Below are 18,812 nucleotides of genomic sequence, written 5' to 3' on the forward strand. Positions count from 1 at the left end.
TTGTGTTCTAGAATGGAGACCAAATATTCTGCTTTGAACATGGGAAGGAGTGATAGTTTTTTGGAAAAAACAACTCCTACTATGTGATTTTCTTTTCTTTTTTTTAAATGAATTGAATTTGTAAAGGCTGTTGTTCTGTAATACAAGAGTAATTGCTCCTCAAAGTACATTCAACAATGATAAATTTACTACATGGGTGGTGCTGGAGCACAAAGACCTGCGTTAGCACCACAGAAGCTCAGAAACCACCTGCGTTACCTGCAGTGGCTCAGTAACAGCCCCAAAAAGTTGCTCTCTAAAACCAGCACTACCCTATGTAGCAAAGCATCCCACCGTGCTTCAGCCCACACCCCAGTTAAAGGTTTTCTCATTTTTTTCCCTCCCACAGAGCAAGCTGTGCAGAAGCACACCCAGCTGGGCGCAGGGGAGATTGAAACCCTTCCATCTCCTGGTAGACAACCTTTTTGGAGCTCTTGTTTCCATGCCTCTCGTTCCGCTCTTCCTCCTCACTTTTGTAGAGCAGGAGGAACTTTTCCTGCCCGGGAGGGCAGTGGGAGCTTGTCATCGCGGGGCTGGGATGCCACACACGGAGCTGCCTCGCACGGGGCGGCCGCCCTGGGGAAACCTGGCCCTAATTGGGAATTTCACGATATTTCAACACGGGAGGTAAATGACAGACATGGTCCAAGAAAGAACATTGAATTCCTGTGACCGGGTTTAAATGGCTGTGAAACCTTGAGGGACTTTCTTTTTTAAAAAAAAAAGTCTGGTTTTCATAAAGCGTTCAGGACGTAAGCTTTGCAATGGCTGATTTAACCATGAGCCTTTCCTCACCTAGCAGCCCAGTTCTTCCTGTCCTCTTCTCCTGTGTCGAGGCGTCTCAGTCCCTGCTGGGTACCACATATTAGTTAGCTTTAAGTCATGTATTTCTATTTAAGTGATACTAATGCCGGTTTGGTGCCTACACTATGTTTTTAATTCTTTTCAACATATAATATATTACATGTATAGTTTTTCAATACTCTATTACAAAACAAATAAAAAGCATGTTAGTGATATAGCGGAAAGTAAAATAAATACAAATGACATCATTATATTTGATGTCTTGGTTTTACTTTTCATATACTTGTAATAACTGCCATTTTAATGACCTGTTATTTTCATTACTGACTATCAGATCAGAAGTGATTTTAAAATGAAAAAATACTGTAATTTTCTCAAGTAATTTGTTTGAGGTAATAGTAACAAAACCTACATTTACTGATTTTGCATGTTTTATTTTCCCAGCTCTTTTTAAACAGAAGTTGCTTCAAGTTCAGTCTTTGAGTAGCTCACAAGAGCACAAGGCTGCTGTTTGTTTGGCAGTTTTTGCTTCCTGAATGGGTATCTTCATCGTTTACAGCCAACAGAAAGGAGTGTTATGTTTATTCTTTTGCCAGGAGAATTTATGTGTAAATATAGCAATTTGTGGTGACAATCGGAAGTTTTACAGTGGTAGAATGAGACCTTTAAGACTGTTTGGATCTCCAGCTCCTTAGGCAGCAAGACGCTGTTCTGCTTTAGTGAAAAGGTGATGGGATTGGTTCCTACTCAGTGTAATATTGTTTTTCAGGGTTTTTTTTCATTTCTGAATGCACTCAAAACTTGTTTTATAAGTGTATCAATGATGATCCATTCTTTATTCATGACTGTCATCACCACAAAGCTGGCCATTAGCCAGAAGTCTATTAAACATGGTACCCAGCAAGGAGAAAGTTAAATTTTAGAGGACATGATTCTTGTATTTCTATGAATTCATCTATATCTTGTTTCGGTATCAGGTATCATCTCTGATAAGAAAATACAAAGGAAACTTTCAACCAGTCCATAGTCTGGAATAGACCTTGATGGTTCATTATGAAACCACTTCTGGGTATTATTTAGGGTAGGATTTAAAAATATATCGTATAAACCCAATAATAATCAAGGGGTGAGAAAGATGCATCCTCTGAGAGATTATTCCACAATGACTTTGATTTTCTTGCATCTTTCAAAAAAGATGACGCTGGCAACTCCTTGAAGATGAGGCTTAGTGGAGCATTGGTCTGAGCTGGTGGGATTTGGTTCATGCAGATGGTTTCCTTAAATAAAAATACTACCTGAGTTTTGCAAGACCCACGAGTTGGTGAATAAATCCTTTCCCCTTCATCCCGTATATTGATTCAGGGCACCTCTGGGGTTGTTACTGTTTGTTCTGTAACACGGTCAGTGTTTGTGATCTTATCTGAATGAGGAGTGACAGTAGGGGGGTTTAATCTTTTTTCACAGTCACCAGGCATACTGTGCTGTCTCTGAAGGGATATATTAGCAGAATGCTCCTTTTTGGGGCCATTCTAAAGATGTTTTCTTGTAACCTAATGGCCAGTTGGAACACCTGCGATATATTGATGACATCGTATGGAGTAATACAGCAGAAGAAGTTCTTGAGAAAGGGGAGAAAATAATCCAAATCCTTCTGAGAGCTGGTTTCACCATAAAGAGGAGTAAGGTCCCTGCACAGGAGATTCAGTTTTTAGGAATAAAATGGCAAGATGGATGTCGGCAGATTCCGATGGATGTGATTAATAAAATAACAGTGATGTCCCCCACCAAGTAGCAAAAAGGAAATGCAAGTTTCTTAGACATTGTGGGTTTCTGGAGCATGTATGTTCCAAATTACAGTCCCATCACCAGTTCCCATCACCTTTCCAGGCCCCAGCAATCATCAGGTCTGCAGTCACCCAGTGCTCTTATTTCTTGGTGTAATTGTGCAAATATTAGGGTCTTTCAGGCAAAGCTCATGTGCATTGGCTTGTCCTCTTTGTGTTTTAACCCTGGTCTTGCATTTGTTTTAAAATGCAAGTTGGCAGTATCAGGGTCCCTCAGTGACCCTGAGTCATCAAAATGGATTCATTTTGTAGACAGCTTTGTATGAAAATGGGGATAGTTTCCCAAATGAGTGGTGGTGGTTTAAGGCATTATGATACATGTAGATAAATTACAAGGGTATTGGAGCAGTTGGTCTTTGTGTTCATAGCTGGTCATACCACAATACAGACTTTTCGGGGGAGGAAGAACGGGCTGTCCACAGCAGCCCCAGGAGCCACAAAGTTTGTGATTTTCACTGATTTGGGGGACTTTGCAATAATACCTAGTGGTATTTCTCAGTAGCCCTTATCACCTTTCTTCTGCTGAGAGAAATGTTGAAATGTAGACCCTGATAACAGAGAAAAAAGATTTTTTTTTTTTTTCTTCTCTCCATTAACGTTTCTGACTACTCCCTGGCCATCAAAACCTGGTAATTTGTGGGGTGCACTGAACTGAAGCCTGCTGGTATCCCACTTTTAGGGAGACCTTTCGAACCACCGTGAGCACTGGCTGGCTGGCCTCCAAGCCCTTCCCAGCTGTGAGCTCACTGCCTGCACTTAGGCTGGCTCCTTTGATCCTCCGTGTGTTTACGTGTGCCTGTCTGCCTAGTTATGATTTGATATCACTATCCATCGTAGTTCAAAGAAACTTTGTTCTTCATTATTTTCTCCTGCATCGCCCCTCATGCTGGGGAGAAATTCCCCATCGCTAACAGCAGTGTTTGTCTTCAAATTTCTCTTTAAATTTCTCCCTTGTGTCTGAGGAACATTGCTGGGGACTGACCTGCTGGGACGGTACAGCTGGTGCCTATTGCATCACCCTGGCTAAGACTTGAGGATGTGGGACTGGAGAACTAATAAATAAGTCATGCTTCATCACTTCTCATGTAAAATTGCTCAGGAATAATGAAGACCATGGTCCACCTGCTCCTTTTTGGGTTACCAAAACTCTGCTCATGGGTAGGGTCTTCCCATGTATTCGTAGGATTGGATCTACCTAGGGGACTAAAAGTGCAGCCAGAGCTGGGGGATGGTGGGGTGAGTTTGGAGCCTGGCTGAGGGAGGTGTAAACTGCCCGTGTTCATGGGCACTCGTTAACCATCTCATGATGCTATCTTATGACACACAGTGAAATTATGATGCGATATATTTAGAACAGATAAAAAGAAAAAAAATATGCACAGCGTTTAATTGGCCTATAAAAGCCACTGTTATGTGTAAAAGCAAAGCAAATAGCTTATGGTGATCTGAGCAGGCTTCGAGGAGCTGGTGGGAACAGGAGTGGGGTCCCCAGCAGCACGACTCTGTGCCAGTAGTCTCCAAAAAAGTTATATTTTTTACATTTTTAGCTAAAAAACTCTGAGGACTGTTGGAAATGTCTACTCTCTCTTTAGGTTTCCTAATTTCCACTAGAGCATCTGCTGCTGGTCAGCACTGGAATTGGGAATCTGGCTGGGACAGGTGGCTGGTAACTTCTGGTTGGGCGATCTGTCGCTATGTCATCCTATGCGTGGTTTAGGTTCATGGTGTCATCTTTTCCTTTTTGACTATTTCAAAGGAGCAAATTAATATTGTGCTGGTTTTGTGCTCTCATTACAAATGTTGCCTTCAGAACGGATTCATGCTTTACCATTTTCTGTTCTCGTTACAGTGTTTGTTATGAGAATGAGATATCATAATTTTAATGTCCGGTCTAGCCTGTGAAAGACTATAAACGTTTAATAGACTCATAAACATAGACTTTAACCTTTTCAATATTCTGTAGCTGGATTGGCCCCCGCTGCACTGCATCCCCACAGGTTACCGCTGCAAACACGAGGGATGGCTGTGGCAAGGGAACCAAACAGCAGAAATCCTGAAAAGGTCAGAGCGGCGCAGTTTACTATTATCTTCCTTAGAATATATGAGGCGTTACAATTGCGATACCGCATTTTTTGTGGCTTAGGTTGGGGCAAGAGGAAGAAATGGCATGACATAAATCTCTTCTGAAGACAGTCGTTGTAATGGGGATGGAAACGAGCACCCACTGAACTCATCCCTTTTAACTCTCCTACAGCCATGCTGGGTGTCTGCCCTCCTCTTGCCACATCTCCTGGCTTGTCCTACCTTCAAGATACACAAGAGGTAGCAGCAACTCAAAACGAATTCTGTATGTGTTTTCTTTAGGAGATTAGGAACCCCACGCTCAAGACTTTTCTCTTAAAATAATTATTTAGTTTTCTTTCAATTGATGTGCTTTATTTTGTATAAACCAGGAAAAAGTATTTTATAGTCAAGGATGAAAAATGTTATAGAGCAGGAAACGTTCACAGTGAGTTTGACGCTTCAGATGTGGGATAGTTGGAGGTCATCTGAAACTGGTGAGCAGCTTAGTAAATGGACATAATGCAGACTTTAGTTTTTAATCTGGATTTAGGGTGAAGGTCCTGTAACAGGTGGTCTCTTCTACTAAATTGCATTTGACTTGCTCCACGTACTATTTTTGTCCAAGGGCTGGTGTTTGGAGAGATACAATAGCGCTTGTTCCTAGGAAAGAAAAATTCACTGTGCGGAGGGTTGAGAGCCAACACGGAATATTAGATGTGCAGATTCTGGAGTGAAGTGCTGTGACCCGAACGACCGGCTCCATGGAGTCAGATCGCAGGGAGGAGAACCCAGGACCTTACCCCACTGCGTGCTGTACTCATCTGAATCCCACCTTGGGATGGCTGCAGACGCACAGGGGCCACCATTTTCCCAGGTTCAGCTGAGACAGGCCCGAGTGATGCTTAGTCACAAAGGTTCTGTGCCATGGGGAACTGAAAGCCCAAAAATCACCGTTTGTAATTTTCTCGTATACCATCCTGAAAAATCTTTGAACTTCAGCTTCATACTTGAAACCTAATCCTGTTATAACTATCTTACTATGCAACTGCATATTTTTCTGAGAAAACCATTGCCAGTCACATTACCATGTATTCATTTCTGTATAGATCTTGTTACAAAGGCAGATTTTCTTAGGCTGTACTACAGCTTTACTATACTATGAAGAATATACGACAGTAAAACCTATACCATGACTTTTTCCATTAAAAAGCTCTCATGGCTGTATAATTTTGGGTGGGTTACATTCTCTCTCTGCTGCGGTATATAGGAGAAGTTTTGGCTGAGCGGGGCAGGATTTTGTGTTTATAAGGTGCCGCATCATTCCTCCGTTCGTATTGGGTTTGTGTAGCATCACCTACAGAGAAATTTGTCTACTCTATTGAAAAGCAGGATTGTACAGAAGGATTCAACCCTGCAATATCTCTACTTGGCCAGAATTCCCACTGCTGAATTGTTTCCATCGTGAAGAATCTATATCAAAGGTAATAAAGTTTTAAATCAATAGTGTAAACCTATGCAGAGCTATAATCTTCCTGTAGATTTAGTAATCCCCCGTGACATTTACAGGACAGTTTCTGCAAACTTAAAATTCCACGACTGAATTAGCATTTCTTAGGTCTAAGAGATCCACTATATCCATATGATGTGTATGAAGCAAGGAGCAGCAAAGGATCACAAACTCATGTTTGACAGTGCCTGTGTTTATGTGTTAGCAACATCATTTTCAGGATCTAGGGTGGAAAAAAAAAAAAGTAAAAAAAAAAGAAAAAACAGGGTTGTGGCTAATTTTCCCTGTCTGCTGTCAGGATTTTGATTTTTCCTTTTTCCCCCTCCAGTATGGAGCCTTGGAAAGCCCTGTGCAAGGCCAGCCCCTGCTTTTCCCCAGGAACTGCACAGAATTTGTGCTGCGGAGTCAGACCCCCAGCACCTGCTGGGCACCTTTCAAGTTGCTTTAACTGGATCACAAGTTCCTAGCTGTAGATAGATGTAACAGAGATTAATCCCATAATCTAGACAGAAGTACAAGCCCTGAACGGGGAGCAGCTCGTGTTACCTCCATTTGCACTCCAGCCGACATGGCAGGAGGAGTTCAGATGTTCTCATTCCCCCAGCAAGACTCTATCTGGTGAGTAAGATCTGTGGGCTGATTTTATTTTATTGTATTTTATTTTATTTTATTTTTTCCTTCCCAAAGTCTGAAGATAAATATATAAAACAAAACTTCATGCTTTGACCAAAAAGAAAAACAACTTCAGTTCAGAAATGGCGTTTCTACATTGGGTAAATATTATTTGTACTTGAGGCGCAGAAGTCAAGGACTGGCATAATTTAAAAAAATAAAATAAAATCCATCAGCAGAATAATGGAGCAGGAGTTTTGGTTCCTTAATAGTGCCAGGGTTGAGAAGGTCTGCTGCCCAGCTTCTCAGAGTCACTGCTTGAAATACCCACATTTTAAAAAATACTTTTGCAGCAGCGGCAGCCTCCCTGGTGTTGTTTCAGGGCTGCTCTGTGCCGGCAGAACATTGATCAGGAGCCACACGGAGCTGCAGAGCCAGGACCCAGCGATCGATAGCACCGCAAAACCAGAGCCGCAAGAAATTATATTTACCATTAGCTTTTTAACTTCTTTTTGACAGGCTCTTACCAATAACAGCTCTTCCTCACTCTCCCCTTGCTATCCTCTTCCAAGATTTAATACTGTTTTACCATTTTAATTAAGGACGTGATTCTACAAATATTTACAAGCCAGCGCAGCGCTCACTGTGAATCAGCAAGCCACGGATCTAGAGACAAATCCCTTCACAAGCGCATGTAAACCATGGCACCGTTCACATCACCGCCATGTAAAATGGTAATTTTTAATCATCTTTCTTACCCTGCTTTCCCGAATCTTAAACATTCAACCAAAAATCCATTTGGGGTGAGATTTCATCTACTGGTCCTGAGCATAGAAGTCTGGCTTGCTTTTCATTACATTAAAACAAAAGTTATTTAGTTTGGCCCTTTCCATATCTTACAGCATTAACAAAAATAGATTCTTGTTGCTTTAATAAAGGTTTTGGTTTGGAGATTATTTACCATTTAGACTTTGTACGCTCTAATTGCTTTTGATTCTTCAGAATATATATAATGGAAAGCAGCTGAAAAACTGGAGTTTAAAAACGGGCTCTTGCACATTTGAAGTAAATTTTATCCTGCAATCAGTCGTAAAGATCTTAACTGTAGCTATCACATATCCTAATATGTAATTGCTGCGGAGCCTTTCCAGTCTATTGGTTACAGGATGCTAGAAAAAGGGGAAAGTGAGTACAAACGTAGGCCCTGATCCCTGTGAGCGTTTTTGGGGATACTCAGTGGGACTGGTCACCTGCCTAAATTCTTGTGTATACATTTCTTCTAGGATGGAGCCTTGAATGAGATTGCACAGGGACACAAATTAATAATTTCATTCGCATGGAGTAGCTCATGGAATTACATAGAAACTGCTCTGGTGAGTAAAATGATGAATTGTGTCTGGGCTTTGAGATCGGACCCTTGGCTGAAGGGCACCCCGCTCTCCCAGCCCCACATGCTCCCCAGCTCCTGGGGGAAGGATTCACCTTTTAAATGTTCCTCCATCTACATGTGGATCTGCCCTAAAAATCAGTGGCGATTTTGGCACGTCGATGCAGGCCCAATAGGACCAGGTGCTCTGCCTTGAACCTATGGAATTGCTACTTAAAACCAAAGAAAGAACAACTCAAAACACTTAATTTTGAGGGATTTTAAAAGCATCTTGGTCAAATGTAGTCTAGGTACAGGTTGACTGGTCCATATTCTGAATGATCTGTAAAGACCACTATGAAGGGAGACAGCACCTCTGCCTACTTGTAGTAATTTTTGCTTTCAAGTGAATCTCCTCCTATGGTCCTGGCCCTCTCCAGAGGGGAGGAGGGCACATCTTGAGAATATTTGAAATTTAAATCTGAAGGAAGCCTCAGGTTTCATATAACATAAAAAGCGAAGGAGATTCAGCCTTAAAAATTGTTAAAGGTGTTTAACGCTCTCCATTAAAATCACAAAAATGGATGTAATTCATTGTTATCAGAGAAACACTTCTTTTCAACCCTTTCTTCTTTAAAGGACTGCGTGTGATATTTCAGTACTAAATTAGTATCTTCCATTAGTGGGAATGGCTGCTAAGTACACACCATAAATTCTTCGTACTGGGAGACACGTGTGTGCAAAGCCTGCGAAGGCAAGGCCACTTCAGCCCTCCGAGAAGAGCTGAGGGAGAAGCTCTCCAGAGGTTTGCAGAGCCTGCTGATATGGATGCTTGATGGTGGGCAGCTTATATAAAGCCTGGATACACTCGTTCTGGATTTATTTTATTATAACGAAGACCAAATTTGGAGTCTCTCGTTCTTATGATTACACCCCGTGCTTCTTTCCACCCCCTCTTGAGTTCTTTTTTTAATAATTTCCTAAATTCAGAAGATAACCTGAGCCGTGGCTGTGAAGCTGAAGTTCCTTTTCCTGCCCTTGGTTTGGTGGGGCTTTTGGATGCTGAGCATCCCTGGCCACCCCGCTCCGCCCAGCCACGCTCAGCACCCCAAGGCCTCCCCACGCAGGGGATGTGTGATGGGCAGCAAAGACAACAACAGTGATCCGTGCTTAACATTAGGTGGCACAAAAGAGTTTTCTTTTGCTCACAGGAATACTGAAATATACAGGCAACAACAAGCAGAGATTTTCTTTTCTTTAAATGAAATTCTCCTTCCCTATTTTTTCCAGCTTTCAAGTAGCCTTTGAAGTACTTCTGTTTATCAACTTACTTGATTTTGTCTTTCATTGCATCTCTTTTGTCTCGGAACGTAATTTGTTTTAAAATAACACATAACCCAGCCCTGGCTGTAGTTGTATTTACAGAACAGCCAAAGGGCTCTAAAACAGGCTCATTTCAGTGAAACGCCTTCTGTCCTTCCTCCAAACCAACGCTGCTTTTAAGAGCTTTACCTCTCCGGACCCTGAACGTTCCAAGCCAGCGTGACCACGCAGGGTATGTTTTAATGCGAAGCTTTTCCTCCATGTCCTTAGTTGGGGCTGTTTACAAACCGCGGCCCTTTACTCCTGGTTTGGTACCCAGGCTACTCGGTGCACATTTATTTTGTTTCTGGAGTAGACGGAGAAATGTGATTTTGGGGGGTGTATTTCTTTCTCCTGCTGTTGTAGTCCTTTCCAAAACAGCTGCAGGTTGTCGTTCCGCGCAGGCCTGTTGCCCCCCAGCACCGTGGTCTCTGTGCTGTGCCGCGACGTGCAAAGATGTACAAAAAAATAAATCAGATTTATGGTTAAGAAACAAAGCATCGCCCGCTGTTTCCATCCCCAATTCCTCTCGCTAACAGGTACAGGACTGTTTCTTGTAACCAGCCTGGGACGGTGCCTGTCCACTCGTGCTCCTGCTGCTGCCGGGTTATTAAGAGCTCGCTCCTCGCTCGGGTCGCTTCTCAGGACTCCTAAAGGTAATTTTCCCCTCCCCTAAACTATTTGCAGAAGGGTCGGTTATTGTTTTCTCCAAGGTTCAGCTTCAGAAAGGGGGAAAGACAAAAATAAAAGGCCATTTCGCCGGTGATGCCGTGAAGTTTGCTGCTTTCTGCCCCCCCTCCTCCAGCACCCCCCCTCCTCCGGCAGCCGGGGCTGGAGCTTCTTCCCCCGTTTCACCCCATTAGATGTGATTAACTGGTATTGTTCCTCCCCAACACGCCACTTCCCTCCCAGGGGGAGAGGGAAGGCGGGGGGGGCGGGGGGGGTGGGGGGGGTGGAATCGGGGGGCAGAAGCCGCGGCCCCTCCGCTCCCGTTGGCGGCGGCCCCGCGGAGCGGGGCGCGGAGGGATGGACGGAACAAAAGAAACTTCCTTCGTGCCCCGAGTCCAGCTGCTCGGGGATGTGGGGGGGAACCCTCAGCCGGGTTCTCGGCGGCTGCGGGGAAGCCGGTAGGCACCAGCCGGGAGGGAGGGGGGCGGCTGCAGCGCGGGTGCGCAGAGCCGCGGGGCGCTGGAGGCAGCGCTGCTGCTGCCCGCACCGCCCGCTCTATATCCTATAGATGCACATATATATATATACACACATACACACCCCCCGATATTTATATATCCTGTAGATAGACGCAGCGGCGCGTCCTGCCCAGCGCGGCCCGGTCCACGGCCCCGCCACCCCCCAAAAAAGCCGCCGAACCCCCTTTTCCACCCCCCCCCAAAAAAAAGTGCATTTTCCGCGGCCCCGCGGCAGGTGTAACCCGGCCAGGGCTCGGCCACCCCCCACCCCCCCCTCCCACCCCCCCTGACGGTACCGGCCTTTCCCGGGGAGGGGGAGCCCAGGGCAGCGGGGGGGGGGGCCAGGCCAGGCCGGTCCCAGCCGCCCCCCCGCCGCCTGCCCCCCCGGCTCGGCCAGCGCACAAACAACGCAACGTAATTTTTAACCTTTTTTTTTTTTTTTTTTTTTTTTGTAAAAATGTTTATTTAAACCTTTTTTTTTTAAATTTTTTTTCCTTTTACAACAATAAAATATTGCGTCAATATAAACCCCTTGACTAAAACTGGTCGACAACCAAACGTTACAGCGACTCGTGTGTTTCGTTATTATTATTTTTTTTCCGACACCCATTTAGGCTTCTTTTTTTTTTTCTTTCTGAAACGTGTTTTTTTTCTTTTTTTTTAAACATAATGCGGAATTTATTGAAAATAAATAATTGTTGGCAACTGCAATAGGCAATTTTGGATAAAATAGTTGAAAAAAGCAACCTTTAATGAAAATAGCGTTTATTATACATCAGTTACTAAATGAATAAACTAAATGATCTTTCTTTAAATTAATAACTTCCAAAAAACGTTTAATATACAAAACTGTACAGTTATAAAGTTGGCAGAAATAGGCAGGTCCTCAGTGTCGAGTTCTGTTTTTTTTATTATTATTATTTTTTTATTTTTTATTTTTTTTTTTTAGCGCTTACTGAAAAATACTTGAAAAATATAAATGTCGAAAGGAAAAAATCTGAACGGCGGGGAGGGAGAGGGGCTGTGCGGGGAGCCGCGGAGCGGGGTGCAGCCGCGGAGCGGGGCCGCACCGGGCCCGGCCCGACCCTGGGGGGGGGGGGTCCCGGGGTGCGGGGAAGAGCCCCGGGGTGCGATGGGGTGGGGGGAGCCCGGCCCGGTCCTGCCCGGCGGCCCCGAGCCCGCCCGGCCGCGGGGAGGGTGCGGGTGAACTTGGCCGTGCACACGCACAGACACAGACACGCAGCGATGCCCCTGCGGGAGCGGGTGCGTGGGTGCTGCGCACCCCGTCCTTGTGTACAACACATCCACGGACGGGCGGAGGAGAGGGGGCGGTTACAGCTCAGCACTTCCCTGTGCCCAAAAAATGCTTATGGTTTGAGCATTTTAGTGACTTTTTCTTTGTTCGTTTTGTTTTTTTTCTCCCTGTTCGTTTTGGTTTTTCTTTTTTTTTTTTTTTTTTTTTTTTTTGTATAAAAGCTTTTCAACAAATCCAGCATCTCCCTGTGACGCGGAAATAAGCTCAGCGTGAACCAAATGCGGGTGTTTTCTGTCCCCTTCCCTCCCGCCCCCTCCCCCCGAAATTCATGAGACCCCTCATTCCTCTTCACTATCGAAATAAAATACAGAGAAACTGATTTCCGAAGCCAAAGCGCAGAAGTATAAAGGTGTTTTACTACAGACCTCTCAGTCTGGCGCTGATCAAAAAGCCCAACTCATCTTCGGAAAGGAAAAGACTGGCAAATGCCACCGTTTTGTTTATGATGCTTAATTTCGGATAAATCTCTTGGAAATAATTTTTTTTTTTCTTCCTTGAGAGAAGAGGGGGGAGGTCAGGATTGTAACCCGACCGTTTTACGGTGTTGGGAAGTTCTTGAAAAGGAAGAGAAAAGCTGCAACAAATAAGCCTGTTGTTCACAACCGTGCGTGCGGCAGCCGGGTGCGCGGGGCTCCGCGGGCGCGGAGGGGAACCCCGTCTCCTCGGGGTGGGGGGGGGGGTGGGGGGGGGGTGCGGAAGGGCCGCGGCCGCCCTGCCCCGTCCCCGCTGGGTGACATTGGCGGTGCGTGGGGAAGGGAGAACCGTTTTGACTGATCAATTCGATACAAATTAGGTCACAAATATTGTGTACAGTTTGTAGTAAAACACCTCAGACATTTAAAAACGCTATATAAGTCTTTAAAAATGCAAAACTAGTCTATTGTAAAACAGATTCACCTGAAATACAGCTGATATAACCAAGGCGCTGGAAGGTTATTCATAGGCACACATCTGTCTTTCCTTTTCTGTCGGTTTTTTCTTTTTTTTTTTTTTCCCGTGGGTTTTTTTTTTTTCCTTTTTGCGCTTTTTTTTTTTTTTTTTCCCCTTCGTCCTAGCGGAGACCGAAAACAAACCTTGTCTGCGAGTAAACACCGCGTTACTGATCAGCGGAAAGGTCGGAGAGAGAAAAAAAAAAAAAAAAAAATATTGCCCAGGCGGCGGCGGCGAGCGGGGAGCCCCGGCTCCACGTCTCCCGCCTCTCGGAAACCATAAGTTAAAGCCCCGGCGGAAAAAAACTCCGCGCTGCCCGCAGTCCTGCCTGCCCGCCCCAGCCCCGGTCAGAGGTCGTGGCAGGCCGTGTCCGTTTTCACGCCGTGGGAGTAGACGTCGTGCTGCGGCTGCTCGCCCGGCGGGGTCATGCGCTTCTCCTTCTGCCGCCGGTTGCAGAACCAGACCCGCACCACCTCCTTCTCCAGCTGCAGGCTGTCTGCCAGCGAGGAGATCTCCTGGGCGGCCGGCTTGGGACACTTGAGAAAGTGCGTTTCCAGCACGCCCTTGACACTCACCTCGATGGAGGTGCGCTTCTTCCTCTTCCTCCCCTGCGCCGCGATCTTGTCGATGCTGGTGGGGCTGCCGGTGGAGGAGTCGGCCTCCTCCAGCCACTTGTTCAGCAGCGGCTTCAGCTTGCACATGTTCTTGAAGCTGAGCTGCAGGGCCTCGAAGCGGCAGATGGTGGTCTGCGAGAAGACGTTGCCGTAGAGGGTCCCCAGGGCCAAGCCCACGTCGGCCTGGGTAAAGCCCAGCTTAATGCGCCGCTGCTTGAACTGCTTGGCGAACTGCTCCAGCTCGTCCGAAGTCGGCGTCTCCTCATCCGAGTGGTCCTGGCAGTGGTGCCCGCCCAGCTCGCCGTGCTCCCCGCCGCCCTCGCCGCGCAGCCCCGGGTGCAAGCCCTGCGCGGCGGCGGCGGCGGCGGGCGGCGGGGTCAGCCCGCCGTGCTCCAACATGCCGCCCACCGCGAAGCCGGCTTGCGAGTAGACGTTGAGGGGCTGCCCGGCGGCGGCGGCGGCGGCAGCGGGGGGGGCCAGCGAGGCGCTGTGGGCCGGGCTCGCCCCCCAAGCGCTGGGGTGGTTGGCGTGGGGCGAGTGGTGGGAGACGTGGGGCGAGCGGTGGTGGATGATGGCGCCCAGCTGCAGGTCCTCGCGGCCCGGCTTGACGTCGGGCTGCTCCAGCGGGCCACCGGCCAGCGCCGAGGGCCAGGGCCCGCCGTCGCTCAGGCTGGTGACCCAGTGGTGCCCCAGCGGGTGCCCATTGCCGGGGACGCCCTGCAGGTACTCGCTCTGCAGCAGCTTCTGCGGGTTGCGGAAGGGGCTCCCCTGCTGCATGCCCGCGCCGTCCGCATGGGCGAGCGAGCCGGAGCCGAGCAGGCTGTAGGGGTTGGAGGCGGCTGTGGCCATGGCCGCCGCGCAGCCCCCACGAGTTATACTGTGGCGGCGCCGCCGCTTCAGCCTTTGACATCCACCGGCACGGCGGCCCGGGGCAGCGGCCGACCGCCGACTGGCAGCCGCGCCGCCCAATAGGGGTGCGCCGCCGGCGGGGCCGCGCCGCGCGGGCCAATGGCAGGGACGGGGAGGCCGGCCGGCGGCGGGGGGCGGGGCGGGGCCAGGGCGCCGGGCGCCGCGCGGGCCCGAGGCAGGAAGTGAATCACTCCGCCGGCAACCGGGGGCCGGGCGCGAGGCGGCCCCCCACCGCTTAACTCCTTCCGCGCCGCGCTCCGCGCCGGGCGGGGAGGGAGGGGAGGACGCGGGGCACGGCTTAAATGGGGAGCGATTAGCGCCGGGGGAGCGCGCGGCAGAGGTTAAACGGCGGCGGCCCGGCGGGACCACCCCGGCGCGGCCCCGGCCTCCGGGGCGGGCGGGCTCCGCCGCTCGGTGCGCAGCGTCCGCTCCGCTGCTCCGAGCCGCGCGGCTCCTCCTGCCCGCCCCGGGCCGTGCGCTCCCGCGGGGTTCGCTAGGGAGCAAAAACTGAAAAGAAAAAAAAAAAAAAGAAAACCCCCCCAAAATACAAAATAATTTATAAAAGACCCCAAAAGGCGATTTCCGGCCTCGCCGTCAGTCAGTCCCGGTGGTGACTTCTCAAAGTTTGCAAGACGAAATGCACGGGCGCGGTGCGGGGCCGGTGCGCGCCAGGCGTGCGGTCTGCGGGGGGAAAGGGGAAGAAAAAAAAACAAAAGGGGAGAAAAAGGGAAATAAAGGGGGAAAAGGCGCGCGCGGTCCCCAGACCCCACCGGGGGGGTCGTGGGGTCGGGGGGGGGAGCTCTGTGCCCCCCGGCTGGCTCGGGCCCGGCGGGCAGAACCCCGCCGCCCCGCACCCGCGGAGCCGCCCCGCACCCGCGGAGCCCCGCCGGGGCGGCAGCGGGGTCCCTCGGCGGGGGTCGGGGCGCTCGGGCGGGGAGAGCCAAACCCCTGGTACCTCCGAACCGCTCCCGAGTTAAAAAATGACCTTTCCCTGCATAATTTTGGAGGTAACCTAGCTGCGTAATTATATTTGCACTTACAGAAGACTGCATCAGAGTTCCCTTATTGGTTTGAAATTCCATTAAATATATTGCAAGAGCTCCTAGGTTAAGCTTGATTTAAATTTGCATACATTTTCATATATTTAGCAGAAATAAAAGAAGGCTTGCAGCTACCAGAAAGTCATTAAGGCATTAGTTTCTCTGAGAAGACAGATCTGAAGAAAATTCAAGAAAATGAGAAAATAGATATAAATAAGGTGAGCGCTCCTCTCATTCCTTTATAGCCGGGTAGCATCGCTTTCCTCATTATAATAATAATAATCACAATAATTTCTCGCCGGGGCTCGGGCAGGGCGCAGCGTGCGAGAGGGGGCAAAGGCAGGGCTGGCCGTTAAAATGCAGAGCGGGCTGCGGGGCTGGAGGCAAATCGCGATATATCGCCGAGGCTGCGGGTCCCCGGGCGCGTCCCCGGCGGGCGGCCGCTGCTCTGCGCACCCGCGCCGGCTCCGCGCTTGCAGCAACCCCGGGAGGAGGGGGGGGGGGGGGGGGAGGGGGAAAGAGGCAACTTGGAAAATAAATAAAAACTAAAGTTTTCAGGGAGCGGGGGGGGGTGGGGGGTGTGCGAGCGGCGGTGGGAGCGGGGGGGTCAGCGGGGCGGTCAGGGGGTGACAAATGTCTCGGTGGGAGCCCCGTTTCTGCGGGCGGAGCAGCGGCACCGGGCACCGCGGCCGAACCCGCCGGAGGCGCGGGGGAAGGCGGGGAGGGCCGAGAAAGAGTTATATTAGCAGTATTAGCAGCCCGCTTGCTTTTTTTTTTTTTTTTTTCTTTTCCCCTTTCTTTCCTTTTTTTTTTTTTTTTTTCCCTCCCCACTCTCCGCCTTCACAAGCTTCCCGAAATAAATATCACCGGAGCCGGCGGAAGGTAAAAAAAATTAAAAAAATAAAAAAGCCCCACTGTATAAAAACGTAACTAAATTATTTAAAATTAATTTGCACTTTAACTTCCGAAACAATTTTTCAAATCCCATTGCCCGTGAAAATAGATGTTCAGATCCGCCGTTTAATTAAGGCAGAGTCTCTAGCAGGGAAATAAAACCCCGAACGTCCCATTTTAATATTTGTTGCAAATGTATCTAAGGCAGAGCCCGGCGCCGCGGCACTCCGCTGCTGACGGAGGAGCCTCTCATCTCGCCTGTAGGAGAGTATGGTGTATTTTAAAGTGTTTTTATCTGCATATAGTTAAATCTTCTTGCTGTTCTAACTAATCTGCTGGAGAGGGTTTCTTTAGCTCTTTCCTGTCAGTCTAACTTCCCAAGTGTAACAGATGCCGCTCTCAAGCGGTCCTTTCTGCTGCTTTTCTTTATTCAGCCTCGCATATTTCTCCCCATGATCTGGGTTTCCATAGAGAGAGGAATAAAAGGGGGACCATGGCCACAAATCCCCTGCCCCATGCAGAATAAAAGAGCCTTATTCAATAGACGACCCCGTCTGGACATGGGAGAAAAATAAGTACATGCAAAGCTACTGTTGCAAGAATTTGTAACTTATTTTTCATAGACTGAAACCCATTAAAGTTTTTTTTTTAAAAAAAAAAAAGAAGTTTCTGGGTTTGGACTGGGCGCTCCAGCCCTCTGGCTCTGGGTGCCTCCGCGCTGGGTGGACCCGCGTTTCCTCAACAAGTAACTCGCTTTAATATCTTTTTTTTTTTTTTTTTTTTTTTGTGGTCCCCCTGCTAAATCTTTGGCATGAAAAAGATCGCACAATAGCTGAAGGCAGCCTACCGTCTTGGGGCAGCTAGAAGTCGCTATAGAGAAAAACCCCCGCTTTGAAGTGGAGGAGCTGTAATTGTGTCGAGTCCCCCCTCGCCCGGCGGAGGCACAGGCGGGACCGAGAGTTTCTGGGGGTCCCCCGGGTGCGGGGCTCACCCGGCCCTTCCCCTCCGTGGGCAGCGGGCAGGCGGCAGGAGCGGCGGCGGGACCCACGCGTGGAGCCCGCGGGGCGGCGGGCGCAGCTCCGCCGGGGCAGGGAGGGCACCGAACCCCCAGACCGCCCCCGACGAGCTCGAACTGAACCGCATGTGTGTGTGTTTGTGTTTCTAACCGGCTCTATAGGCGCCTCTCTATAGGGAGAGCGAGCCCAGAAGCGGGAGGAACGGGTTTGTTATCGTGGCGGAGCTGATTTTATTATATTTTAGAGAATTTTTTTTTTCTCATTGTTCATCTGCGGGAGGGAAAAAAAGAAAAAAGAAAAAAAAAGGTCTAAAAGGGGTTCGTTTTGATTGTGTTTAATACAGCATGAAGCTCGGAGCGGTAAGCTGTGGCTCGGTGTCATGACCTCTATATTGAAAACTTCACCTTCAACACAAGTTCACTTTAGCGACAGGACGAGTTAGATTGCGCTTGGTGGGAACAAGTGCAAATTTAAAAACAGAGTCAATCATAACGGGGGGTGGGGGTTGGGAAAGGGCAATTTAACCGTTTCTGAAGCCAGGAGTTAAGGTTTTCATTGTGTACATCGAGGCGCTGGTACGAACACTGAAGCCCAACCACCCATCAGCTCAGCAGCAGGGCTGAGAAACTGGCTCCTGGATCTCCGGAGATGCTTTGTGAAAACCTAACCTGCATGGGGGAAGGTTAGGAGGAAAAGAGGAATTTACAGAGTATTAGCAGAAATTAGCCAATACCGACACAAGCTCAATTAGTTCTTTTTTTTTTTTTTTTTTTTTTTTTTTTTTTTTTTTGGTCTCTGTTGGCTGCTCTTGAACGTGAGTAAATGCTGTGCAGGGAGAGAGAGGAGGGAGAGCCACAGCCACACTACTGCCATCTCAGAGCCACAGCCAGGAGATGGACTGACAGATTGCAAATTAAAATAGTCCTAATGTAAGAATGAATGCAGCCCCCCCAAATCTCTCCGAGCACCAGCCCGTTAGTGTTAAGCCCGGCACGGAGAGAGCGTTGCTGCGGCTGGGCTGGTCCTGCGCCCGGAGCAAGGCTAGGGAGGGACAATAAAGCCAGTCCCGGGCAGAGAAAATCACAAGGTAAATAGCATTTGTATTCTAACTGCTGCGGTTTCCAAAGCGTTTTGGGCGACTCTTCGCTCCTCTGCTCGAATAGCCTATTTATTATTACTATTAATAATAATTTTTTTTCCACGTTGTTAATGTTTGAAAAATGTACTTGCTGGGGGAAAAAAAAATGTCGTTCTTATGTGCGCTACCACGTCCTGTTCAGGTCACTGTTATTTTTTAGCTGGGTTGGTT

General features: G+C 48.4%; 1 protein-coding gene and 1 long non-coding RNA gene across 6 annotated transcripts in view; one reads left to right on the forward strand and one right to left on the reverse strand.

Annotated features, from left to right (window-relative positions):
- Positions 1–11,533: 11,533 nt before the first annotated feature.
- Positions 11,534–14,605, reverse strand: POU3F4 (POU class 3 homeobox 4). The gene has a single exon (XM_074834814.1). The coding sequence runs from the start codon at positions 14,491–14,493 to the stop codon at positions 13,378–13,380; it is 1,116 nt and encodes a 371-aa protein (XP_074690915.1). The 5' UTR covers positions 14,494–14,605; the 3' UTR covers positions 11,534–13,377.
- Positions 14,606–14,764: 159 nt separating this feature from the next.
- Positions 14,765–18,812, forward strand: part of LOC141927760 (uncharacterized) — a 90,163-nt gene continuing 86,115 nt past the window's right edge. For 2 of the 5 annotated variants that reach the window (XR_012624572.1, XR_012624576.1), the window contains exon 1: positions 14,770–15,811. This is a non-coding gene — a long non-coding RNA (uncharacterized LOC141927760). Of the gene's footprint in view, positions 15,812–18,812 lie in introns of all 5 variants that reach the window. The other 3 variants (XR_012624574.1, XR_012624575.1, XR_012624573.1) reach the window with 3 other exon arrangements.

This window comes from Strix aluco, chromosome 10 (genome assembly GCF_031877795.1).
Source record: "Strix aluco isolate bStrAlu1 chromosome 10, bStrAlu1.hap1, whole genome shotgun sequence".
NCBI classification, from domain to species: Eukaryota; Metazoa; Chordata; class Aves; order Strigiformes; family Strigidae; genus Strix; species Strix aluco.

What these genes read in the sequence shown, in the direction of transcription:
- POU3F4 (XM_074834814.1), bottom strand. Translation starts at nt 14,493, where the DNA reads ATGGCCACAGCCGCCTCCAACCCCTACAGCCTGCTCGGCTCCGGCTCG.